The 26749-nt window shown below is 44.1% G+C and overlaps 1 protein-coding gene across 6 annotated transcripts in view; it reads left to right on the top strand.

Moving 5' to 3' along the window:
* Positions 1-26749, top strand: part of CGNL1 (cingulin like 1) — a 229473-nt gene that overhangs the window by 176337 nt on the left and 26387 nt on the right. For all 6 annotated transcript variants that reach the window (XM_030188928.1, XM_030188953.1, XM_030188921.1 and 3 more), the window contains exon 14: positions 7277-7366. In XM_030188928.1, the coding sequence (XP_030044788.1) occupies positions 7277-7366 (90 nt within the window). The remainder of the gene's footprint in view (positions 1-7276; positions 7367-26749) is intronic.

The following is a 26749-nucleotide window of genomic DNA, read 5'->3' as shown; positions in this document are numbered from 1 at the left end:
AGCTCTGGGTCGCCGAGGGAGTCTGCACCCAGCAGGCATCGGCACCGAGAGGATCGCTCACCCTCTGTTCAGGAGGGGTCGATGCGCTCCACTCTGGACAGCCCGGAACAGCCTCCACGCCCGGAACAGACTCTGACATCGACACCTGCATCGGCTTCCACGTCTTTCTCCACAGCCGCTCTGCACGAGAGTCTCCGGGCCGTTCTCCCAGAGATTGTGGGAGAGCTGTTGCGCCCTTCCCCTCCGGTACCGGGGGTGCTTGCGCCTCCGGTACCGTCGAGTGAGGCGCCGGCTGGCCCCTTGCCCGGGGTGAGGTCTCCGACATCGGTGCCGCTTGCGGTACCGACTGCAGTCGCCTCCCAGGAAGGCTCCCCGACTACGTCGGCTGAGGGAGCTTCGCCGGTGCGGGCGCGGGAGTCTACCTCTCGACGCTCCCACCGTGGCCGGGGTTCCACGGAATCGAGCCGGGCACGGCTTCAGACACAGGTTCGTGAACTTGTGTCTGATACCGATGGTGAGGCCTCGTGGGAGGAAGAGGAGGACATCAGATATTTCTCTGACGAGGAGTCTGATGGTCTTCCCTCTGATCCCACTCCCACTCCCTCTCCTGAAAGGCAGCTTTCTCCTCCCGAGAGTCTGTCTTTCGCTTCCTTTGTCCGGGAGATGTCTACGGCCATCCCCTTCCCGGTGGTTGTGGAGGACGAGCCCAGGGCTGAAATGTTTGAGCTCCTGGACTATCCTCCACCTAAGGAAGCGTCCACAGTACCCATGCATCATGTCCTAAAAAAGACATTGCTGGCGAACTGGACCAATCCATTAACTAACCCCCACATTCCCAAGAAGATCGAGTCCCAGTACCGGATCCATGGGGACCCAGAGCTGATGCGCACTCAGTTGTCTCACGACTCTGGAGTTGTGGATTTGGCCCTAAAGAAGGCTAAGAGTTCTAGGGAGCATGCTTCGGCGCCCCCGGGCAAAGACTCTAGAACCTTAGACTCCTTTGGGAGGAAGGCCTACTATTCCTCTATGCTCGTGGCCAAAATTCAGTCGTACCAGCTCTACACGAGCATACACATGCGGAACAATGTGCGGCAGTTGGCGGGCTTGGTGGACAAGCTCCCCCCTGAGCAAGCCAAGCCTTTTCAGGAGGTGGTCAGGCAGCTGAAGGCGTGCAGAAAATTCCTGGCCAGAGGGGTGTATGACACCTTTGATGTTGCGTCCAGGGCCGCTGCTCAAGGTGTGGTGATGCGCAGACTCTCATGGCTGCGTGCCTCCGACCTGGAGAATAGACTCCAGCAGCGGATTGCGGACTCGCCTTGCCGTGCGGATAACATTTTTGGAGAGAAAGTCGATCTGGTGGTAGAGCAGCTCCACCAGCGGGATACCGCTTTCGACAAGTTCTCCCGCCGGCGGCCTTCAGCTTCTACCTCTACAGGTAGACGATTTTTTTGGGGAAGGAGGACTGTTCCCTACTCTTCTGGTAAGCGTAGGTACAATCCTCCTTCTCGACAGCCTGCGGCCCAGGCTAAGCCCCAGCGCGCTCGCTCTCGTCAGCAGCGTGCGCCTCAGCAAGGCCCCTCGGCTCCCCAGCAAAAGCAAGGGACGAGCTTTTGACTGGCTCCAGCAGAGCATAGCCGACATCCAAGTGTCAGTGCTGGGCGACCTGCCAGTCGGAGGGAGGTTGAAAGCTTTTCACCAAAGGTGGCCTCTCATAACCTCCGATCAGTGGGTTCTCCAAATAGTCCGGCAAGGATACACCCTCAATTTGGCCTCAAAACCTCCAAATTGTCCACCGGGAGCTCAGTCTTACAGCTTCCAGCACAAGCAGGTACTTGCAGAGGAACTCTCCGCCCTTCTCAGCGCCAATGCGGTCGAGCCCGTGCCATCCGGGCAAGAAGGGCTGGGATTCTATTCCAGGTACTTCCTTGTGGAAAAGAAAACAGGGGGGATGCGTCCCATCCTAGACCTAAGGGCCCTGAACAAATATCTGGTCAAAGAAAAGTTCAGGATGCTTTCCCTGGGCACCCTTCTCCCCATGATTCAGGAAAACGATTGACTATGCTCTCTGGACTTGAAGGACGCCTACACGCACATCCCGATACTGCCAGCTCACAGACAGTATCTGCGATTTCAGCTGGGCACACGTCACTTCCAGTACTGTGTGCTACCCTTTGGGCTCGCCTCTGCGCCCAGAGTGTTCACGAAGTGCTTGGCTGTAGTAGCAGCGGCACTTCGCAGACTGGGGGTACACGTGTTCCCATATCTCGACGATTGGCTGGTGAAGAACACATCCGAGGCAGGAGCTCTACAGTCCATGCAGATGACTATTCGTCTCCTGGAGCTACTGGGGTTTGTGATAAATTATCCAAAGTCCCATCTTCTCCCAGTGCAGAAACTCGAATTCATAGGAGCTCTGCTGGATTCTCGGACGGCTCGCGCCTATCTCCCAGAGACGAGAGCCAACAACTTGTTGTCCCTCGTCTCGCGGGTGCGAGCGTCCCAGCAGATCCCAGCTCGGCAGATGTTGAGATTGCTGGGCCACATGGCCTCCACAGTTCATGTGACTCCCATAGCCCGCCTTCACATGAGATCTACCCAATGGACCCTAGCTTCCCAGTGGTTTCAGGCTGCTGGGGATCTAGAAGACGTGATCCACCTGTCCACGAGTTTTCTCAAATCCCTGTATTGGTGGACGATTTGGTCCAATTTGACTCTGGGACGTCCTTTCCAAATTCCTCAGCCACAAAAAGTGCTGACCACGGATGCGTCTCTCCTGGGGTGGGGAGCTCATGTCAATGGGCTTCACACCCAAGGAAGCTGGTCCCTCCAGGAACGCGATCTGCAGATCAATCTTCTGGAGTTACAAGCGGTCTGGAACGCTCTGAAGGCTTTCAGAGATCGGCTGTCCCACCAAATTATCCAAATTCAGACAGACAACCAGGTTGCCATGTATTACATCAACAAGCAGGGGGGCACCAGATCTCGCCCTCTGTGTCAGGAAGCCGTCAGCATGTGGCTCTGGGCTCGCTGTCACGGCATGTTGCTCCAAGCCACATATCTGGCAGGCGTAAACAACAGTCTGGCCGACAGGTTGAGCAGGATTATGCAACCTCATGAGTGGTCGCTCAATTCCCGTGTAGTGCGACAGATCTTCCAGGTGTGGGGCACCCCCTTGGTAGATCTCTTCGCATCTCGAGCCAACCATAAAGTCCCTCAGTTCTGTTCCAGGCTTCAGGCCCACGGCAGACTGGCATCGGATGCCTTCCTCCTGGACTGGGGGGAGGGTCTGCTGTATGCTTATCCTCCCATACCTCTGGTGGGGAAGACTTTGTTGAAACTCAAGCAAGACCAAGGCACCATGATTCTGATTGCTCCTTTTTGGCCGCGTCAGATCTGGTTCCCTCTTCTTCTGGAGTTGTCCTCCGAAGAACCGTGGAGATTGGAGTGTTTTCCGACCCTCATCACACAGGACGAAGGGGCGCTTCTGCATCCCAACCTCCGGTCCCTGGCTCTCACGGCCTGGATGTTGAGAGCGTAGACTTTGCCTCTTTGGGTCTGTCAGAGGGTGTCTCCCGCATCTTGCTTGCTTCCAGGAAAGATTCCACTAAGAGGAGTTACTTCTTTCTATGGAGGAGGTTTGCCGTCTGGTGTGACAGCAAGGCCCTAGATCCTCGCTCTTGTCCTACACAGACCCTGCTTGAATACCTTCTGCACTTGTCTGAGTCTGGTCTCAAGACCAACTCTGTAAGGGTTCACCTTAGTGCGATCAGTGCATACCATTACCGTGTGGAAGGTAAGCCGATCTCGGGACAGCCTTTAGTTGTTCGCTTCATGAGAGGTTTGCTTTTGTCAAAGCCCCCTGTCAAGCCTCCTACAGTGTCATGGTATCTCAATGTCGTTCTCACCCAGCTGATGAAACCTCCTTTTGAGCCACTGAATTCCTGCCATCTGAAGTACTTGACCTGGAAGGTCATTTTCTTGGTGGCAGTTACTTCAGCTCGTAGAGTCAGTGAGCTCCAGGCCCTGGTAGCCCAGGCCCCTTACACCAAATTTCATCATAACAGAGTAGTCCTCCGCACTCACCCTAAGTTCTTGCCAAAGGTTGTGTCGGAGTTCCATCTGAACTAGTCAATTGTCTTGCCAACATTCTTTCCCCGTCCTCATTCCTGCCCTGCTGAACGTCAGCTGCACACATTGGACTGCAAGAGAGCATTGGCCTTCTATCTGGAGCGGACACAGCCCAACAGACAGTCCGCCCAATTGTTTGTTTCTTTTGATCCCAACAGGAGGGGAGTGGCTGTGGGAAAACGCACCATATCCAATTGGCTAGCAGATTGCATTTCCTTAACTTACGCCCAGGCTGGGCTGGCTCTTGAGGGTCATGTCACGGCTCATAATGTTAGAGCCATGGCAGCGTCGGTAGCCCACTTGAAGTCAGCCACTATTGAAGAGATTTGCAAAGCTGCGACGTGGTCATCTGTCCACACATTCACATCTCATTACTGCCTGCAGCAGGATACCCGACACGACAGTCGGTTCGGGCAGTCAGTGCTTCAGAATCTGTTCGGGGTTTAGAATCCAACTCCACCCCCCTAGGCCCATGTTTTATTCTGTTCCAGGCTACACTCTAAGTTAGTTGGATAAGTTTTTAGGTCAATCTCAGTTATGTCCTTGCCGTTGCGAGGCCCAATTGACCATGGTTGTTGTTTTGAGTGAGCCTGGGAGCTAGGGATACCCCATCAGTGAGAACAAGCAGCCTGCTTGTCCTCGGAGAAAGCGAATGCTACATACCTGTAGAAGGTATTCTCCGAGGACAGCAGGCTGATTGTTCTCACAAACCCGCCCGCCTCCCCTTTGGAGTTGTGTCTTCCCTTCTCTTTGTCTTGCTACATATGAGACTGGCCGGCACGAGCCGGTTTCGGGCGGGAAGACGGCCGCGCATGCGCGGTGCGCATCGGCGCGCGAGGGCTAGCAAAGACTTTGCTAGTGAAGATTCCGGATTGGAGGGGCTGCTGTGGACGTCACCCATCAGTGAGAACAATCAGCCTGCTGTCCTCGGACAATACCTTCTACAGGTATGTAGCATTCGCTTTTCCTCCGGCAATCGGCACTTGGCATGTACCGACAGTTCATCACGCATGTAGCATGTGGGCCTTTACCGCTGGATCAATTTTCGTAAAGAGCTCCGGCTGGTTTTGGGTGCACTTTGGTTTCATTTTTACTACAGGCCCTTTTCCTGGCCCATTAAAAAAAAACAAACCTTTGTTGTAGATGTAAAAACTGGCCTGGCGCGCACCCAGTACACACACCTACACTACCACAGACCAATTTTACCACGGCTTAGTAAAAGGGCCCTTTTAAGTTCAATGTACAGCGCTGCATATGTCTAGTAGCAGTATAGAAATGAAAAGTAGTAGTAGTAGCACTGCCAAACATTAAACCATTCTGATTTATTTAGATCACTTCTCATGTTGTCTGCTCCAGGTTGTCCACTCTGTTGGATCAGTTTACATACATTATTTTTTAACCATTTCACTATGAAGTAACACATTTGGGTTAGTCAGTTTACTCTGATGGTTGCATATCCTTTATAAATTTGTATTACTATTTCCATTAGTTTGTATTACATTTGTCAATGTATATTTCTTGTTTTGTCTGCAATATTTACATGGTTTATATTGTACATATTTTTCAGTTTATTGGATAGGTGTATTTCAATGTGAATCCTAATTAAATTTTTTTTTATCATTATATCTATGAAATGACATTAGTATTGTATCTAACGTTTCAATACTAGTGTTGTGTGTGAGAGCAAGTGCCTAAAATGATTAGGAACTGTGCAGTAAACCCAACCCAGCTACAGACGCACCCCCTATTGAAAATTCCTGGCTTTGCCACTGGAAATACCCACTGAAAAGTAGTTACTACTGAAAAAGACCTGAGCAAAATTCAAATAAATACCATGGATTTACTGGGGGGGGGGGGGTTCTAAGTCAGCTTTATTAAGCTTTATTGGAAAAATACAAGTACAAAAGGTATCAAAGGGTAAAAAACAAAGCAAAACAAAAGAAGAAATCCCTCCTTCCCTCCCCTTCTCCAACTGCAGTATACCCTGAGACCCAATGCACTATTCAGTTCTGTAACATCAAAGAAAGTGGTGCCCAGCAACATGCATTAGCACTGAAGCGCATTTAAAGTTCCACTGCACAATTAGGGTTACCATATTTTGTCCCCCAATGAGGAGGACACATGCTCTGCCCCCTGTCACACACCCCGTCACTCCTCCTCCCTGTCACCCCCTCCCCTTAACTTACTACTGCCCTGGTGGTCTAGTGACCTCTTCGGGGCGGGAAAGAGCCCCTTCTTTCCTGCCCGGAGCGCTGCCCTGCACGCATCCTTCCTGTTGCTGATCCTCGGCAGTGATTCAAAATGGCTGCCGAGAGTTGAAGTGACCTCGCGAGACTTCAACTCTCGGTGGCCATTTTCAATCACTGCCGAGGATCAGCAACAGGAAAGATGCATGCAGGCAGGGCAGTGCTCCGAGCAGGAAAGAGGGGGGCTCTTTCCTGCCCCGAAGGCGGAAGAGGTCACTAGACCACTAGGGCAGTAGTAAGTAAGGGGAGGGGAGGCTAGCAATCTGCCCTTGTCCGGATTTCTGGACAAATGGCAGGCTGGTGGGTGGGCTGTCCAATAGGACGGCCCGCCCACCAGCCTACCCATTTGTCCAGAAATCCGGACAACTGGGCAGATTGGCAAAACCCGCCCGGTTGCCCAGACATGTCCTCAAAAAGAGGACATGTCCGGGTAAATCCAGACATATGGTAACTCTATGCACAATCTGGTTGTCGGAGTCCAAAAACAAAGTTCACACTTTGATAAAGAAGTCAGTCTTTTTGTGATTTGTGCCCAAGACTGACAAAAACGTTCCATACGAAGTAAAGAATGCATTTGATTTCTACAAAGGGACAATGTTTGAGGCTCAGGATAAATCCATTGCAACAAAACATAAAGGGCCCTGTTTACTAAGCCACGATGTAGGCATGCTAATGTTTTTAGTGCGCTAAAAATGAGTGCGCACTAACACTAGAGACACCTGTACGGATATATGGGTGTCTCTAGTGTTAGTGTTCACTAAAAACGCTAGCGCTTTAGTCAACAGGGCCCAAAGTTTTGCCATCAAGCATGATTTCTTCACAAATTGTACTTGTTCATGGATTTACTTTTAAAATGGTACAGAAAATACATCTGTTAATGACCTGTGTTTTGTATCTTTTAGGACAAGATGGCCCAGCTAGAGATGGAGCTTGATGAGGAGAGGAGCAACTCAGATTTGTTGACAGAAAGGATCAGCAGGTGCAGAGAACAGGTACCTTTGGACTGATTGAAATTTGAAATATGTCAGTGTCTGAGAAGACTAGGGAGAAGGAAGCACTAGAAGCAACATCATAATAAACATTGATGCATTAAGAACAGAGTCTTGTTTCACAATTAATCCAGACGGTTAATTTTAAATTAATGTAAAATGCTGGTATGTATAAAATTGGCATAAGTCACAAGCTTCACATTACACTGCCCTAGAGACAATGGTTAGAATCCATTAGACTGCATATGCAAGCACTTCCCCCTAATTCTAGAAATTTGCATTACCAAATTTACATGTGCAACTTATAGAATAAGGTCAGTTGCACACTAAATTTAATGATTTAATGAGTTGCTAATTGGTCTTAACCAATTGGCTATAATTGGTGTTTAAGGGCAGTTACACGTGTGCCAGTTGTCATTATTCTATAAGCGGCACGCTCAAATTCTATAGTGCGTAACTTCAAGGGGGCATGGACCTGTTAGGGGCAGGGGGCATGTTGAGCAGTTACATGTGCGAGATATAGAATATTAGCATTTACGTACCTAACTGCCTACAGTTAGGCACGAGATTTACACCAGCCATTGAGCTAGCTGCTTACGCTAGTATTCTATAATGGCAGTTTCACGCACAACTGCTGTTTTAGAATTTGTATTTAGTGTGCATCATCCCAGCACCTAACTTTAGGCAGTCTGTAGAGAATTACCTCCATTTGACTTTGTATTCAAGTGTTGAAAGCATTGCAAACAATACATGCCAGGATTAAATAATATTGTTGCTCCACAATAAATTGTTTTGAAACATTGGAAGAGATCATGTTACCAGAAAATAATATTTAAAAGAGAAATTTTGAGTAGGTTCAGTAGCTTGCAGGCCTGTGGATATAGAGTCCCCATGGGCCTACAAGTTGATTTTGGAAGGAGATTCCCTGTGTGAAGATAATACACTAGTGCAGTGTCTTTCACTCACAAATTGTGCAGGTGCCAGGGCACTAATTATGGATCTTGTTAACCAAAGGGGAGGAAGCAGGAGGTCCAAAATAACCTCCCTTTTGCATCCAAGCTACTTAAATATCCTGTATTGACTTTATTACATCTCAATGAATTCTTGACCCAGTACAATCTGGCTTTCATTCTCTACATTCTACAGAAACAGCCCTTTCCAAAGTCTGCAGTGACTTGTTCATGGCTAGATCTAAAGGCCTTTATTCAATCTTCATCCTTCTGGACCTTTCTACTGTTTTCAGCACTGTTGATAACTACTTACTTCTTGATATGCTGCTCTCACTTGGGCTCTTTTCTGTCTGGTTTTCTTTCTCCCTTCATAATTTATTGTATGGTCTGGTGGATCCTCCTCCACTGTTATCCCGCTATCGATCAGTGTACCTCAGAGCTCTGTTTTGGGAAATTCTCTCTTCTCCCTCTACACGTGTTCCTGTTGTACACTGGCTTCCTCCTATGGTTTTCAGTACCATCTTTATGCTGATGACTCCCAGATATACTTTTCTCCACCAGAAATTTCACCAGGAATCCAGGCACAAGTCCCTGCCTACTTGTCTGACTTTGCTGCCCGGATGTCCCACCACCATTTGAAACTGAACATAGCCAAAACTGAGCTTCTTATCTTTCCCTCTAAACTAACTTCTTCTCTTCCCCAATTCTCTATTTCTGTGGATTACACTGTCATCCTTATCTCCTCAGCTCATAAACTTGGGGTAATCTTTGACTCCTCTCTCTTTCTCTGTACACATCCGATAGACTTCTAAAACTTTTTAGTTCTTTCTTTATTACATCACCAAAAATAGTCTCTTCCTTTCTGAGCATCCTACCAAAACCCTTGTTCACTACCTGCATAAACTACTGCAACCTGCTCCTCACAAGTCTCCTGCTGAACCATCTCACCCCCCTTCAGTATGTTCAAAATTCTACTTCAGGACTTGTCTGCCAATGTCGCTACATTTCAAATAAACCCTCTCCTCAAGTCCAGTAGCGTAGTCATGAACTTTTTTTTACAGGGAGTACTTCTCTTTATGCCGTCGCCCTTCCTGCACCGCTGCTCCCCCTGCTGCCCCCCCCCCCCACCTTAAAATCTTCTCGGCATCTTCACCGAGCAGCAGTACTCATTGGCTGCCTGCAGCCTGCTCCGGGACTTCCTCCTTGAACCAACGGGACAGTTCAGGGAGGAAGTCCCGGAGCAGGCTGCAGGCAACTTATGAGTGTAGGGGGAGACCGGGTCTGACGGGGTGTGTACTCCACGATGCACCTACCTTAAACACGCCACTGCTCAAGTCACTTCATTGGCTGCCTACAAGTTCCATACACAGTTCAAACTCCTCTTTCTGGTTTGTTAGTGCATTGTTTCTACAGCTGCTCGGTATCTTTCCTCTCTTCTTTCCCTATACTCCTCTCTGGGAACTCCGTTCTTTGTGTAAGTCACTTTTATCTGTAGCCACCTCCAACACTGTCAACTCCACACTCTGTTCCTTCCATCTTGCTACTCCTGTATGCCTGGAATAGTCTTCCTGAGTCAGGAGCCAATGCTCAGATGTAAACGTGGGCACTTGAGGCCATTAGCACTGAACTAGTGCCTGCGTTTACTGGCGCCCAATGCACAAAAGGCTCTACCAGGGAAACAACAAGCACGGGCAGAAACACTGCAAACAGGGCCATTCCCTATTCTCCCCTTGATGCTAAACAAGAGCACATAAAAAAAAAGAATGCCCTTACCGCCAAAAAGGATTCAGCTGGCATGAAGCGCCAGTGGAAGGCACATTGACATCTGCTTGCGAGGGCCATGACAACAACAACTTCACTAGACAATTCAGCAGCCTCTGCTTGCTGCGCTGCAATTCAACACCAAGAGGCCTGCTATTTCTGCTGTAAAAGACCACCAGCCCAATCCTCCAGGAAGCTCCCAGCAGCAAAGCACACCATCTCCAGGGGACATGGTCTTCATCTCCACTCCCATGATTGCGTCGATTCCACTCACTCTTCTCCCTACCGGCATTCTCTTGATGTTTCGCCTCTGGCCACTGAGTGAGCATCTCTGAGTCCTCCTTGCCCAGTGGCAGAGGCCGGGAGCCAGCGACAGCCATTAGCCTTCGGCGGGGTGGTGGAAAGAGCGATTATGAAAGTAGCTCCTCCGGCGCAGTTGGTGCCGTGTGTGCGGCTTTTGTGCGCATATGCTAGGAACTTCCCCCACCCTCCTTTCTTACCGATGCTCAGCGCTAACAGCACACACAGAATTTTGCATGCCATTAATGTTGAGCATTGGGGAGTTCCATTGTGGCGCTGTTTTGTAAAGTGCCAGAGTTTTGAGCTTCAGGCCCTCAATGTGTCATGCTCTGTTTCATCTGTATTAAAATCTAGGCTATAAGCCCACCTTTTAAAAGCTGCTTTTAACTCTTTATTCCTATTCATCTGTTCAATTCCAATGCTGTTTTAATCATTCCCTTAGCAAATAAAACTGCCAAGCAGGGCCTGTCTCATTCGTGTTTTGTGTGCAACGCTGTGCATGTCTAGTAGTGTCATAGAAATGAGAAGTAGTAGGAATAGGGGTAGCTGTAATAGTAGAACTGGAGAGAGAGAATTTGAACTGGACGGGCTGGATGGACCAGTCAGTGTTTATCTGCCATCATTTAGTTTGCGAGTTTCCAAGGTGGATTTGGGTCTAAGAGTATGAAAAATTGGTTATCAAAGCAGCAATAAGACTAACATTTCCTTTAGGAAAAAAAATGCAGACAGCTTTTTCCTGCAGTTACTGATTTTATTCAGCGTAGAGCCTCAAATAATGCATTTAAATAGCAACATTTTGGTGATGCTTATGAGAAAACTATCCTTTGTGGCACAACTGGAGCATGAAGAATCAGGTCACTTTGTTGTTTGCTGTTCTTGGAGGGAGACATTAGCTGAGATGACAAGGAAAGTAATTGAGAAGAGTATTTCTGCATGTATGGCAGGGTGTTGCATGCAGAAATAGGCTTTTAAAAGATTATTCCTGGGGACGGGTTTACATGTACATGTGTAATTTGAATATTTGCCCATATACATTACTCAGAAAATGCATGTGTGGTAAAGAGCAGGTGAAAATTCCCTGAAGTAATTTTCCAAGTGGAAATGTGCATGCAAAGCTCACACACGAAAAAGTGTGTGCTGTTATAAAATCCCCCCAAGGCGTACTCGCCAGGTATTAGTGTAAAACAATTTTTATTATTTTATACTCACCGAGTTTTAAAGACTTTATGCCAGTGGCTACCAAACTGTGGGTCAAGATCTCAAAAAAAGGGATTACATCAATCCACGAGGGTCACAGAAATAGGGTTTGCCACCCTTCCCTCTGAACTTCCACTGGAATTTGTGCCCACTAGAGACAGCATGTTCATATGCTCTCTGTGGCTTCCTGTTAGACTAGAAACCCAAGCAGAGTATTGGAATCTGTTAGTACAATCTGAAACACATAACCCTGTGCTCAGTGCCACTACTGTTGTCATCACTGCTGCCTTCATGTTTTAGATAGATGGAGGAAGTGGACATCTGTTTTGTTTTCATCATTGTCTGGGTTCATGTGATTTTTAAATAGTAAAATGGGGTCTTATTGAATAAAAATCTTAGAAGCACTGCTTTCTGTATTCCTGCAAATGTGAATGAACATGTCAAGCTAAAAAGTACAAATGAAAGAATGTACTTCTAACCGTTCCAGACAGTGTCACTGCTGCTAATTACATAGGATCTAAATGGAAAAAAAGATACACATTTGTTCTTAGATCTTTCTATGCAGAATATAATATTAAAAAGCATGAAATGGAGAAAACCAGCCTTTACCTTGATTCCACTTTTCAAGAGTTCCCATTTGGGCTTACAGTGTCACGGCAGAACTTCACTAATGGGTGGGAACAAAACCAGGACAGAGGGCTTTTATTGTGGGACGAGTACATTTGCAATACAGATTAAAGAATATCTGCATGCCCCGGGTACATCTTTAGCAGCAAACAAACCAAAGCAGACAGCATCCAATGTGGCCACGTTTCGCCTCAACAGGTTGCATCAGGTGTTAGGACTCTTAATTTAGACATATATAATTAAAAACTAACACTAGTATAAATAATAAATCAAAACTACGTATATAAAAATAAAAGTAAGTACATCATTGTGGAAACGGTATAAAGGAGAGGCATAGCCAGACCTTGTTTTATTTTTTTATGTTTTTTTTTTGGGGGGGGGCACATTTTGCCACCCCTCCCTGCCGCTCTCAGCCCCCACCAGCAGAAGCGTCCTATGGTGATACTTGGGGCCACGCCACCTGCCCTGCGTTCCCTCCCTGGCACGGATGCTCCGTTTTAGTGAAATTGAGCATGTGTGAAGCTCGCTCATGCTCAGTTTCATTAAAACCAAGCATTCGTGCAAGGGAGGGAGAAGAAGGGCAGGCAGCGCAGCGGTGAATATCGCTTCTAGAAAGCTTTCTACTGTCGGGGCTTGGGGACCCCCACCAGCCAAACCAGCAGACTTTGGGGGCCCAAACCGAAATTGGTGGAGCCCAGGCCCCCAAGGCTCTGCCACTGGTGTAAAGGATCCTGATCAACAGCAGAATATAACTTTTTATGTCATAAATTATCTACTGATATGAACATGTAATTTGTTTTTTAAACAGCATTCATGTTTGTGTAAATCAGCAATGTGAACAAATGAAAAGGACATTCAAAGGGCCACATACCTAGAGGGGAATTTTAGCACAACAGCAAAATTCTATTTTCATGCCTGAAAAGTTGTTAAAAAGCAAAGGAGAGTGCTGAGTTTGTAATTGTGTAACCTTTTGCTTGTGATTTTATATTGCTTTTTTGAGATTGAACAAAGTGAAAACCTTTTTGGAAATGTTACTTTTTTTTCAAATGTCCCTTTGCTTTGTGTTCTGTGAATGCTGTGATTGCACATCATCGCCTCTCTTTACTTCCAGGTACATTTTTTACTGCATTGAATTGTGCTGTGAATTGAAGCTCAGAGTGAAACCTTATTATAGTTAATTTAGAAGGCAAATGAAAATCTGAAAGGCAGCTGGGTGACAAAAAATGACATAATTAGCAAAAAGTGGTTTTATTGACATGCAGAACTTTCATTTTCATACATGAGTTTCAAATATTGCTTTGTTTTAAGTTTGTGCCAGAATGTCCAAGGAGTTAATTAGTGATACGTATTCCAAGGTCTATGAAACAGATATAATGACATGATAAATGGTTATAAATTTGTCTTCCTAATATCCGTTCTTGTAGAGGAGTTTGTAATCATATCATATTAGTCTTAACTACCAAAATGTTTTAAAACTTCTCTATAAAATTCTCAGGTTATTCTTAACATGAGAATGGATTGATCTCTTACTTTGTTTCTCAGTTTCTTTCTCAAGTTGTAGTTTAGTTGTTAAGTTCAAAGGAGGTTAAGCTCTGTCTGCTGTCTTTTTGAGAGCAATGTGGTGAATTATCTTAAGTCAAAGACTATACAATTTTATGGTTTCAAAAGCCTGGTGTAAGCATGGTTAAACTCTGTTCTGTTGCTTGACTCATCTCATATGTGAGTAGCATGCAAATGAACTTCATTCGTATTCGTTATGGTTATCCTGAAAATTTGACAAACCAGGGCCCACTCCTGTCAGACAAAAAGGTGGTAATTCTATAACACTGTGCTTAAATTTAAGTGCATATGGGGCAATTCTGTAAACATAGGTGCTAACATTTATGCACCATTACATGTTAAATGTTTACGGTAATGGCATTTACATGTACATGTGTGCACATTTGCATGTAAATGCCAAAATTCCACCTAAGCTATAATCCTTAAAGATCCACTTCATGTATTTGCAAGGGGGGTATGCACATGGGTAGGGCTTGGGCTGAAACTTATTTGTATGACTTCTAGAATTCTGTGCATCAAGCCCAGTATCCGGTTTCCAGCAGTGACCAGTCCAGGTCACAAGTACCTGGCAAGATCCCAAAACAGTAAAACAGATTTTTTTGCCGCTTAGCCTAGAAATAAGCAGTGGATTTTCTCAAGTCCATCTTAATAATGGATTATGGACTTTTCTTTTAGGAAATTATCCACACCTTTTTTTGAACCCTGCTAAGCTAACTGCTTTTACCACATTCACAGACAATTCCAGAGTTTAATTACATGTTCAATAAAGAAGTATTTTCTCTGATTTGCTACTTAGTAGCTTCATTGCGTGCCCCCTAGTCCTAGTATTTTTGGAAAAAAATAAACAAGCAATTAATGTCTACCCCTTCCACTCTACTTGGTATTTTATAGACTTCTGTAATATCTTTCCTTAGCTATCTTTTCTGTAAGCTGAAGATCCTTAACTGCTTTAGCCTTTCCTCTTAGGGGAGTTGTTCTGTCCCCTTTATCATTTTCGTCACCTTTCTCTTTACCTCTTCACCTCTTCTAATTCCGCTATATCTTTTTTTGAGATGCAGTGACCAGAATTGCACACGGTATTTGAGATGTGGTTGCACTATGGAGCAATACGAAGGCATTATAACATTCTCATTTTTGTTTTCCATTCCTTTCCTAATAATTAACATTCTATTTGATTTCTTAGCCGCTGCTGCACACTGAGCAGAGGGTTTCAACGTATTATTAACAATGACACCTAGATCCTTTTCCTAGGCGGTGACTCCTAACGTGGACCCTTGCATCTTGTACCTATAGTTTGCATTCCTTCTCTTTTCCACATGCATCACTTTGTACTTGCTCACATTAAGGACTAAATTCTATGTATGGTGCCAACCCCCACCCCCAACAAAAAGCACTATTCTATAAAACATGCTTAAAGTTAGGTAGGCGCGGTTTATATATTAGTGCATATGCCTGGGAATCGTGCTTAACTTTAGGCATGGCCATTTACACCAACTAAACCGTGGTGCATATACCTGCATGTAAATTTAGGCGCTGATGCCCTTATTCTTTAACTACGTGAGTAACTTAAAGGAATGCCTCGATCTGCCCATGACCCTCCCATTTCCATGCACCTTTTTTTTGACTTGCACATAAAATTTAGGCACAGATCCGTAAAGATAGTGCTGTATGTGCGTACATTTTTATTCTAATTAGTGCCAATGATTGCACTATCTAAAATCTTATCTAGGTGACGAGTGAGGTCTGCCACCTTCGCACCAGGTAGGCAAGTGACCAAGCGTTCTTAATGCTCACCAGCCACCCAGATATCTATGTGCCTAATGATTGAATCTCCAACTACAACGACCATCCTAACCCTTCCCTCTTGGGCAGAAGCCCCTGGAAACATATCCTCGATACAAGAGGATATTGCATCCCCTGGAGGGAAGGTCCTGCCTACAGGATTACTTCCTGCCTCTTCACAGTGATGTTTTCCCTTCAGGAGACCTTTCCTCTGCATGGCAGCATAGAGGTTGTCAGACTGGAGGTGGCCCTGTAGGCCTCCTCTATAAACCTCTCGGTCTGCTTCAGCTCCTCCAAGTTTGCTATTCTAGCCTCCAGAGATTGGACCCATGCCCTGAGTGCTAGGAGCTCTTTGCATTGAGTACACACATATGACTTCTCACCAGTGGTATGCTGGTAAATTTTTAACAACAGGCTCTCTCCCCAGTCCACCTCTGTGCCCCCCTGTCCACCTCTGCACCCCCGTCTACCTCTGCACGCCACCCCCCCCCCGAAATTGCAGAGCTGGCTATTCCCAGGGAGAGAGTTAGCTGGTAAAATTTTAACAACAGGCTCTCTCTCTGGGCATAGCCAGCCCTGCAGTTTGGGGGGGGGGGGGAACACAACACATTTCTCTCCCCCCCCTACCCGTGCAGGCACGCTACACATACGCTTATTTATTCAATATCACAATTCTTCATGTACAGCACAAAACAACTTTTTAGGGTGGATAGTGTTCACAATGAGCTCCTTCTATTACCGACCAGACAGAGATAAGAGTTTTCCGTTTTCGCTCAGTATAAGTTATCACAAGAAAAAAATATAAGAAAACCAATATGGGCTGCCCCACGTTTACTGTTTCCTCCCCTTTTATATGGAAATAGTCATTTGTGGGTATATTTAACCATGATTGGATGGGGGAGGGCATTTTTGGAAACATAACCTTTTTGGCAATATAGGCGCTTATGTACCTTTTATAAAACAGACTAATAAAAATGATGTCCAGTAGTGTACAAATCAGCTTCTGCTCTGTGAGTCTACATGTGTATTTTTGTAAAATACATGTATACATCTGAACTCTACCCCCTCCCTCCCCGGCATTTGATAAGAGCCATTTTGCACTTGTAAAACATACTTTAGAAAATGACCCCCTCTATGAAACAAAACATTTAAATATTTCAGCTGTACAGTAGATGCTTTTTCTTTTATTTTTTTATTTTTATTTTTTTTTAGTTGTCAGAATGGTCTTATAACATTGCATTGTTGCCTTGATGATGAATAGCAAATATGCTGAAAAGTGTTGGGGAGGGGAGGAAAAGGGGTCAAGCTGCCATATAAGGCTTGTTTTGCATGCTTTTTACCCCTTATATGGCAGCCTGACCCCTAGTGGTAGTACTGCAAGACTACCACTAGTTGTTGCTGGCTCCATTTTGAATCCAGCACCAGCAGCTGACTGGGGATCACTCATGCCCTGGGACTCCCTAGACCACCAGGGATTGGAAGAGGTATGGCCAAGGTGGGGGCTTTGGGATGATGGGAGGCCTACAGGGTAAGGAACTGTTTGTTTTTCCGGGGACACTTTGGGGGGGGGGGGGTAATCACAGTTCAGCTCCAGTCCTTTAAGATGCTGCCCAGGAACGTTGGATTGTGGGTTATTCCCTTAACTGACCTTAGTAACTACCCCATTTAGATAGGACACCTTGCACAAGGAAATCTCTTGTGTCCTCTGGCTACAACTTGTCTTGAGCTTGGAATTAGGAAAAAGGGCAGTTGTTAAATCTAAAATCCAAATCCCTCAAAATATAATAGATTTTCCAAAGTAAAACTCTGTGTCAGATACCTTTTCCCTTCATTGTGATTGTAATCAGCAAAGATTTCTACCAACGGAATGGAATTTTTTACACATGCCCCCATCAAATGCATGAAAGACAAACAGGAACCTGCTGGCTGCAGTGTTCTTTCCAGTGAGGGTGAGAGACAAGCCTGTCGCCATAGCGATAATAGAGTAAAATACAGGCGGATAACGTTCCTGAGCCTGTGCCAGTCACTTCTACTCTGTAGAGCATTCCCAGTGGACTGATGCACACCTGCTCCTCTATTGGCACCAGGTGGTTGAAGTGGGTAAATGAGAATGTGGAAATGAAGTCTCTGTTCAGTAAATGAACAATCAAAATTTCATTAGCTTTTCCCAAGTGCTCTATTTTATGTTGTCAGCTGCTTAAAGAAATTGAATATGTAGTCCCTATAAGTGTGTGTTTTTTTTTCTGATTCTCTTAAGAGTAGCAAAAACTGCAAGATGTAAAACCAGTTTTGATGCAAACTGAAAATAGTGGTTCCTCAGCTTATATTATTAGAAATGAAATTTTGTATATCCATTATCAACAAAATTGTAACTATCTAGCTGGTGAAAACTCCTGTTTAACTAATAATACCATGTAGGGTATCTGAGACTTACTGCTTAATAAAAATGCTTATTAACCCTATAGTCAGTTTCTGAGAATTAAAAGACTATGCTCTGAGCGCCAAGGTGCAGAATATCTGGCTGGAGTAATGACTGCTGGATTTTACGATAGAGGCTACCCAGCTAAACACATCGAGGAAGGTCTCATTAGAGCAGGACAACAAGATAGGGAGTTCAACTGTTCGACCAAAAAAAACCCCCCAAAACCTCAGGATGAAGCAGTCTCTTTACCTTATTTTATGACCACCTCTCCCACAACATCATTCACATATTGACCCATCATTCAGTCCATTCTGCACTTTGCTGATAAAGACATATTGGTAGCTTTCAAAAGACAGAGAAATCTAAAAGATACACTATCAGCGCTTCCGGTACCTCTAAATAAAGACATTGTTTGGGGACACTTTCCCTGTCATAATTGTTCCATTTGTTATGTTATTTTAAAAGACATAGTTTATGTCCATCCAATTTCTGGTGACAAGGACAAATTAAGACATTATTTCAGTAATAAGACCGAACGAGTTATATATGCAGTCATTTGCCCTTGTAAACTATTATACATTAGTAAGACTATGAGAGCTTTAAATAAACGCATTATTGAACAGAAGTGCGATAAAAAGAAATGTACCTGAGAAACCACTTGTGGAGCATATGTAAGCTAAGCAACACAAATTTGATGATTTAAGGTTCATTGTATTATATAAAATAAATCTACATTGGAGAGATGGAGACTTATATTTAAATATGATGATGCAGCAAAAGGCTTGAATCAGATCTTTCTGTATTTTTGTAGTCACCAAATAGGGGGCTGGTTCTGAGGTAGTGACAACACATTTAATTACTTTACATAATTTCTGTGGTTTAACACTTTGTTTTACCATAATTTTTTTTGATGTTTTAGTAATATAACTCATGTGGCTGTTACTTATAAGGTTAGTGCAGAATGTTTGTATTTATTAATGTATTTGTGTGGTCATTCTTCTTTTTTTATGCATTTTTTTTTGTGTGTTTCTAACCTTTTTGGAGCGATTCTTGGGCTTGTACTTCATTATTATCAGATTCCTTATACTTCTTGGTTCCAGTGATGTCATTTGCAGCATTGAAATGCATCCAAGATGGCTGCTGGAATGCATAAGATTTCTAAATATTTTTAGCATTTTTTAGGTGTGTTTTTCAGCATTTTTTGAGGAAAAAAAAAGCAATTTCAGGCCATCAGACCTAGCAGTAGCTAGTTTTATCAGTGTTCTATCAGTGGTTTTAAGTTTTGAAATTTCTAAAAAGATCAATGCAATTTGGTATTTTAGATCTTTTTAATTGATATTTTAGATTCATGTAAGTGCTTTTCATATAAAATGTCTCACATTTCTTCTGAGAATCCATTTCTTTGTTATAGGTTATTATTGGTTTGTAAGTTTTTAAGAATCTTTGCATTGTGACCTTTCACCTCAGCAGAAGACATATTAACCTAGTACTTACTATTCTACAGCATGGCAGATTCTTCATTTCTGCCTGTGGAGTAGAAGTGCTGCTGCTCTGAAGACAGTGGCTTTTTAAGCCAACAAACTGTTAGTGTTTTGTTGGGTTTTTTTTTAAACATTGTTTTAAGCTATTCATACTTTCTAAAGTTAAAGAATTCTTTAAAACTTTATTTTTAAGCTGTTTTGGATAGAATATTGCTATTAGGGGAATGTTTGTTCTAGTTCCCCATTAGGTATGTGTCCTTTGTAGTGCCACCTTTACTTGTCTATAAAGATACTAGCCGTTGAGCCCGTAAAAACGGGCTAGTATAGGAAGGGGGGGTTGAAAGCCCCTTCCCGTCGCCGCTGCAAGGCCCCCCCGCCACCGAGCTCGCCCCCCCCCGAGTCGCCGCCACCCCTCCATCCAGCCCGGGCCCTCGCTCCGCTATTGAAACAGCGAGGGAACGCAGCACACAGCTCTGCTGAGCTGCTGTCGGCCTTCCTTCTTCTTCTCTGCCTGTGTCCCGCCCTCGTGTGATGTGACATCGTTGAGGGCGGGACGCAGGCAGAGAAGAAGAAGGAAGGACGGCAGCTCAGCAGAGCTGTGTGCTGCGTTCCCTCGCTGTTTCAATAGTGGAGCGAGGGCCGGGTGGAGGGTGGGGGGAGCGTTAGCGACGGCGGTTTCATCCCTCGCAAATGTGCAGTAGAGACCCTCTCTGTTCCGCCCCATCATAACGTATTGACACGGGGGCGGGGCAGAGAGGGTCTCTACTGCACATTTGCGCGTGAGTACGACACTCGCCATTTATATGTTTGATGCCTGAGAACCTTTGTGATTCACTCTGTCTATAGTCATGCACTGTTGCTTGCATTTCACACACTAGCTTGCTCTGTTGCAATTATAGTAATTTTGGGCTAGATTCTATATATGGCGCCTAAAAAGCAGCGCTGAAAAAAATACACCAAGGTGTATTCTATAAACTATGCCTAAAGTTAGGCACGGTTTATAGAATGCGCCTAGCACCCGTCCATATGACTAAATTAGGCGCAAGCGGGTGTTTTCTGTAACTGCGCGTGTAATTTTTAGAAACGCCCATTCCACACCCATGGCCATTTCCCTTTTTCCAATCTGCCTCTTAGAATTTACACATATCACTTTACAGAATACGGTTAGAAAGTTGTGCCTAAAAAATACTAGTTCCAATTAGTGTTGATAATTGCTTGTAAAATGGCAATTATTGGAGCTGATTGTCCAAAACTGAACTCCTTATCTTCCCTCCTAAACCAACCTCTCTCCCCTTCCTCCATTCTCTATTTCTGTCAACAACACACTCATTCTTCCTGTCTCGTCTGGTCGCAACCTTGGGGTCATCTTTGACTCCTCCCTCTCCTCGGCCCATATTCAACAGATTGCTAAAACCTGTCGTTTCTTCCTTTATAACATCGCCAGAATTCGCCCTTTCCTCTCTGAACACACTATCAAAACCCTCATCCACACTCTCGTCACCTCTCGCTTAGACTACTGCAACTTGCTTCTCTCAGGTCTTCCACTCAGCCATCTCTCTCCTCTTCAATCTGTTCAAAACTCTGCCGCACGACTAATATTTTGCCAAAGTCATTATGCCCATATCAGCCCTCTCCTGAAATCACTTCACTGGCTTCCTATCCATTTCCGTATACAATTCAAGCTCCTCTTGTTGACCTATAAGTGCATTCACTCTGCAGCCCCTCACTACCTCTCCACCCTTATCTCTCCCTACACTCCTTCCCTAGAACTCCGTTTGCTAGGCAAATCTCTCCTAGTTGCGCCCTTCTCCTCCATCGCTAACTCCAGACTCCGCTTCTTCTATCTTGCCGCACCTTATGCCTGGAATAGGCTTCCTGAGCCATTACGTCTAGCTCCATCCCTGGCTGCCTTCAAATCCGGGCTAAAGGCCTACCTGTTTGATGCTGCTTTCGACTCCTGACTTGTAACTTTTATCTTATCCTTATGTGTCCTTCTGTCTATCCTTCCTTTATCCTTTTTGGTCCTGTCTGTTTGTCCTGATTTAGATTGTAAGCTCTTTTGAGCAGGGACTGTCTTTCTTCTTCATGTTCAATTGTAAAGCGCTGCGTACGACTGGTAGCGCTATAGAAGTGATTTATAATAGTAGTAGTAGTTGTTAAGATAAGTTACACGTGCTAATCAGAGTACAACCTGATTTGTGCATGCAACTGAAGTTGCACTATATAGAATTACGCACCTACATGATGTTGCAATTATAGTCAGTTTATGCAGTGTCTGTACACCTATTGATGTGGCTTGTTCTTTTGCATGCCTACACAATTGTGGTTGTGTTTGTTACATTTTATGACTGCAGTCTTTCATTTAATTTTATCTGTTTTATTTTGAAAATATATTTGATATAATTTAATATTTATTTCTCTGTTGTTAATTCATTTGTATGTTTGGACTACAGCTTTATCCCTGATGCAGCCTTTTGGATGAAATATGGTAATGTCGGGTACTTTTATTATTTTTAATAAACCATCTACTTTTGTTTTTTAAATCATCTATTTTTAAAAAAATAAACCATCTTCTTCTACACCAGCTGTGTTTTGCTGCTTTGCTTGCTTGCAGATCATCACCTTCCAATGTTTGTATGTTAAATTATTAAGGCAGGATGTTATCAACGTGGGCTACCGCTTAGACATGTTATTTTACCGTTAACCCCGGTAATTAGTAACTAGGTCTCACTGAATAAAATGGTACCTTTGCCAAAATAGCACATTAGTGGTAAAATTCAATGTGGAAACTAAAAAGAATTAGACCATTTTTTCCAAGGAACATCTTCCGCAACCTGGTACAATCATTGGTACTTAGTCACTTGGACTACTGTAATTCACTCTACGCCGGCTATAAAGAGCAAATACTCAAAAAAACTCCAGACAGCTCAAAACACGGCAGCCAGACTAATATTCGGCAAATCAAAATACAAAAGTGCAAAACCCTTACGAGAAAAACTACACTGGCTCCCACTCAAAGAACGCATCACGTTTAAACTCTGTACTTTAGTCCATAAAATCATCCATGGTGACGCCCCAGCCTACATGTCAGACCTAATAGAACTTCCACCCAGGAACGCAAAAAAATCTTCTCGCACTTTCCTCAACCTTCACCCACCAAATTGCAAAGGCCTGAAATACAAATTAATGCACGCATCTACCTTCTCCTATATGAGCACGCAGCTCTGGAACGCGTTGCCACGCAACTTGAGAACTGTCTATGAACTGACAAACTTCCGCAAACAATTGAAAACCTATCTCTTCGACAAGATATACAACAAAGAGCAACACATGTAACTGTATAACCTCTGACTTATCCAGAAATGTTCTATACTATCTTTTGCTTTATTACTATCATTTAATCCAAAACTCTCTGTTGTAATAAATGTATGTTCCCCTCTATTTCCCATATCCACGATGAATTGTAAGCCACATTGAGCTCGCAAAAAGTTGGGATAATGTGGGATACAAATGCAATAAATAAATAAAATAACATGTTTTAATGGTAGCCCATGTTGATAATTATACCCCTAAATGATGATGGATCTGAAGATCCAGTGTCGATGTAGTGATCTCTGGGTCTGGTTGTTGCCGAGTCCAGCTGGGATTCAAGCTGAAGCAGAGGTAGTATTCACAACCTCTTGGGACGGGTCTACCATCTACTGCAATGCTCAGTTTATTTTCAAAGGAGTATGTTTGAAAGTAAACTGGTGTTCATCTGTGGAATCTCCCTCCCTCCTTCTATGGAGAAACGAGGTGCAGCTTGGATAGGATCCAGGGCTGGCCAGCTGAAGTATATGCTGGAATTGAATGTTCAAATCTCTATGTGGTGTTTCCACATACAAAGTATATTTATAAAAAATATTCTCATAGAGGGGCTGAGAATAGCCCTCACAATGATGGCTTAAATAAGAGGGAGTTAAAATGGAGAGAAATCCCTTGTAGTTCTCAATAAAGGTTCAATGCTGTGGCCCCAGAGACAGAACTGGAAGTCAAAAGAAGTCAAGGAAACTGCTGTCTCCCCTTCCCTCACCTGTAAAAAAAAAATAATAAAAAAGATAAAACACAACCTTTCAATAAGTCTTATACAATGTAATATTATATTTTCAGAGCTGTGTTTTTTTTTTCCCCCACAGCTCCTTCCAGGGGTTCCCACAATCATACAACAGCAACACCTAGTGGTCGTTCTCATCACCACAGCCAGGGACTGTTGCTACAATGGTTAAGCTCCACTTGGTGGTGGTGAGCAGGGGGAGGAAGGTTTTAAAGAATAAAATAAATGTTCATGGCTTTTGAACTGCAAGCATAAATAACAGATAGGAACAATATCAGATGCTGAACCATATCAGAAGACAGTCCTGCTTTCAAGTGGAATCCAATAGGAAGAGAGACAAGATGTTAGTGTTGACTTTATAAGAAGAAAAACAGAAATATTGGAAATTTTGTTCAAAACCTATATATTAATGCGTGTGGATACATGAAGGTTCATAACCTGCTTTTCTTTTTACAGTTTGCAGTTTATTCTGACATGTGACTTAACCACTGTTTGGTAAAACCAGCATGGCAGTTTATGCTATCCAATAATCATAGATTTATTTAGTTATGAATTAAAGCAAAGTGAATGAAAGAATAACGAAAGAAAATACAAAAGATATATTGCTCAATACAAAACAAGAAAATCGCACCAAAACTATCTTCTGAATGCCTCCCTTCATCCAGAACCTGCTGATTCGGTTTCACATTGGTCACAGTTTTTAAGCACAGTAAGAGCACAGTAATGGCTTAGTTTGTAGAATTACAATGTGGCCTGTTAAAAATGTTCTAACATCTACAGTTTCCTCCTAATAGTTGCTTTTTCCTTTTTTTTTTTTTAATTAGTCACTCATTATGCTTTACTTTTGGGCGGGGGTGTTTTATTTTCTGTTTTTTCTCTGCATCACTGAAGGCAGGGGAACAAGTTACTTCTCCATGACCTCTTGAACAGCTCAGCTCTGGAGTTTAGGGACGTGCAGAGAAAGCAGAAGTAGAGCACAACAATATACAATGCAAAATGAACAGACTTCTAAACCCAGCAAATTAGGAAGGCATTCATGCTTCTGGTCTCTTGGTGCAGTGTTATTGTATCTTTTTTTTCTAGAGGGTGGTAGGGAAAATACATTAAGGTGGATGAGCAAAGATGTGGCCGAAACTGTCTTTGAATGCCCTGAAGGCAATTGACAATAATAGTCAAGTCAAGAACTTTGAGTTGATGTGGAAAAGGTTTGCAAGCAGGAAAAATTAAACACTTTGCTCAGCTCTTAATGTTTTTCATGCTGTCACATAGATGGAATGTTGTTACTCTATTTCTGACAGGTGTCCCAATTAGAATGCTGTTTCTTGTATCTTGGTAAAATATATGGTATTTTCCAGCTTGCAATGACTGTGAAACGTCAAAATAAAATCTTACTCCTAGTGTGAAATCCTGACCACACAGTAACAGTAAATGATGGCAGATAATAACCCACACGGTGGCCAGAGCCATGCCCACCACTTTGTACAGGTCCCAGCCACCCATGCTTAAAACACTGGTTGTTAAGTCTCCACCATGTCAATCATATAGACAACCAAACATGATGGACTCTTGGTTATAACCACATGTCATGCCTAAGTATTGCTGACAATATTCAACTTACCAGTCAAGATGTCTTCCCCTCCCCCCTGAGCAGCAAGGCAGAATTTGCACATAATATTGTCCATAGGGTATAAAAGTGCCCTTTTGTATAATCTTTAAACATTTATAAAGTTATGTGAAAGACCTCAGAGTGAAAATACTGCTGTGAAGGCCTGACCAAAGCAATTAGATTCATAAATGTGTTAAATCTGTTTTCTCTAAATCCGAGCCAGCAGTTAAAGGTAGCGTTCCAGTGGCTGATATGACATTAACTTTCCAGAATGTGAGAGCGCTGTTCTAAAACCCAAGCTTTAGACAGATACGTGTTTCTGCATGCATTACCACTATGCTTTTTATTTGTGTGATGTTAGTTGGAGCTGATCAGATGACCTGCCTTGAACATGTGATTAGTCAAAGATCTAGTTTTAAAGGTTAGAAGGTGCCTAACTAAAAGCATATTCTTATGTTCTTGGCTTCTTTTGACCTTCACAATTAACCAAAGTTAAAGTGAGTTGTTATGCCTGTATGCGTGAGCAGCAAAGACATATGAAAATCACTTCATATGTGCAATATTTTTATTTCTTGTACAAAATGTTAGAATAAAAAAGGGCAATAATGGTGTACCTACTTTTATTTTGCATGAGGTGTGACTGTAATATTGTAGGCCTGTTTTACTATAGCAGATCCCCATTTAAGCTGCTTTACTTCATTCTTTATTTGGTATACATTATTAGATGTCAACATACCAACCATGCAGACTGCTAAATAGTTGCAGATTTCTGGGTGCAGTTGACACCATCCATTAATCTATATAAATGAGATGTGACAAACTCACCTGCAAATGTGCAGTAGAGACCGAACGTTGATAGAGTCCAAGCCCCGCCTCCACCAGCAGTACAGCCCAATAGGGAGCAGGTCTTGGACATGGGCATGGAAATCGAAGGAGGAGGGAGGGAAGGAAGGGCGGAACTGAGAGGGAAACAGACGGAGCGATGGAGGCGAACTGACGGCAGGACTCACGGGAGGTAACACGGCGACGGCGGAAAGAGGGGGGATCGAGGCCGGGGGGGGGGTCAAAGGTGGTGGTGCGAGTGCTCACCACATCATGCCCAATGTTACTGGGCGGAGCTACTGCGGCAAGCTGGGCGAGGCTAAACAACGGAGAGAAACGCGATGTCCCTGGGTGGAGCCGCTGCGGCGAGATGGGTGACGCTAACCAGTGGAGAGAACCGCGATGTTCCTGGGCGGAGCCACTGTGGCGAGCTGGGCGAGGCTAACCAATGGAGAGAAGAAGGCTCCTGGGAGGGAGGGAATTAGATGTGAAAATAGAACAGACCAATACTCGCCCGTTTTAACAGGCTTAACGGCTAGTCTTTATATGTACAGAATCTGCGACTTTTACAGTCTGCTTGACGTTGTGCGTTTGTCCCATTTGTGCAGTCTTTTCACTCCTGTGTCCACTCTTGTTGTGAAACAGTATGGCTATTTTATTTTTACTAAGGGCTGTGTTGTAGCCAATTTGTTTGCAAAGTGGCAATTTAGATCAGAGTTTAGAAGTACAGAGCCTAATTAAGCAAGCTTAGTTATCATTTAGGATTCTAAAAAAAGACTTCTTCC

This window comes from Microcaecilia unicolor, chromosome 1, assembly GCF_901765095.1.
Source record: "Microcaecilia unicolor chromosome 1, aMicUni1.1, whole genome shotgun sequence".
NCBI lineage: Eukaryota > Metazoa > Chordata > Amphibia > Gymnophiona > Siphonopidae > Microcaecilia > Microcaecilia unicolor.
Note: the sequence above shows the minus strand (reverse complement) of the source record. Positions and strands in the feature narration are given on the sequence as shown.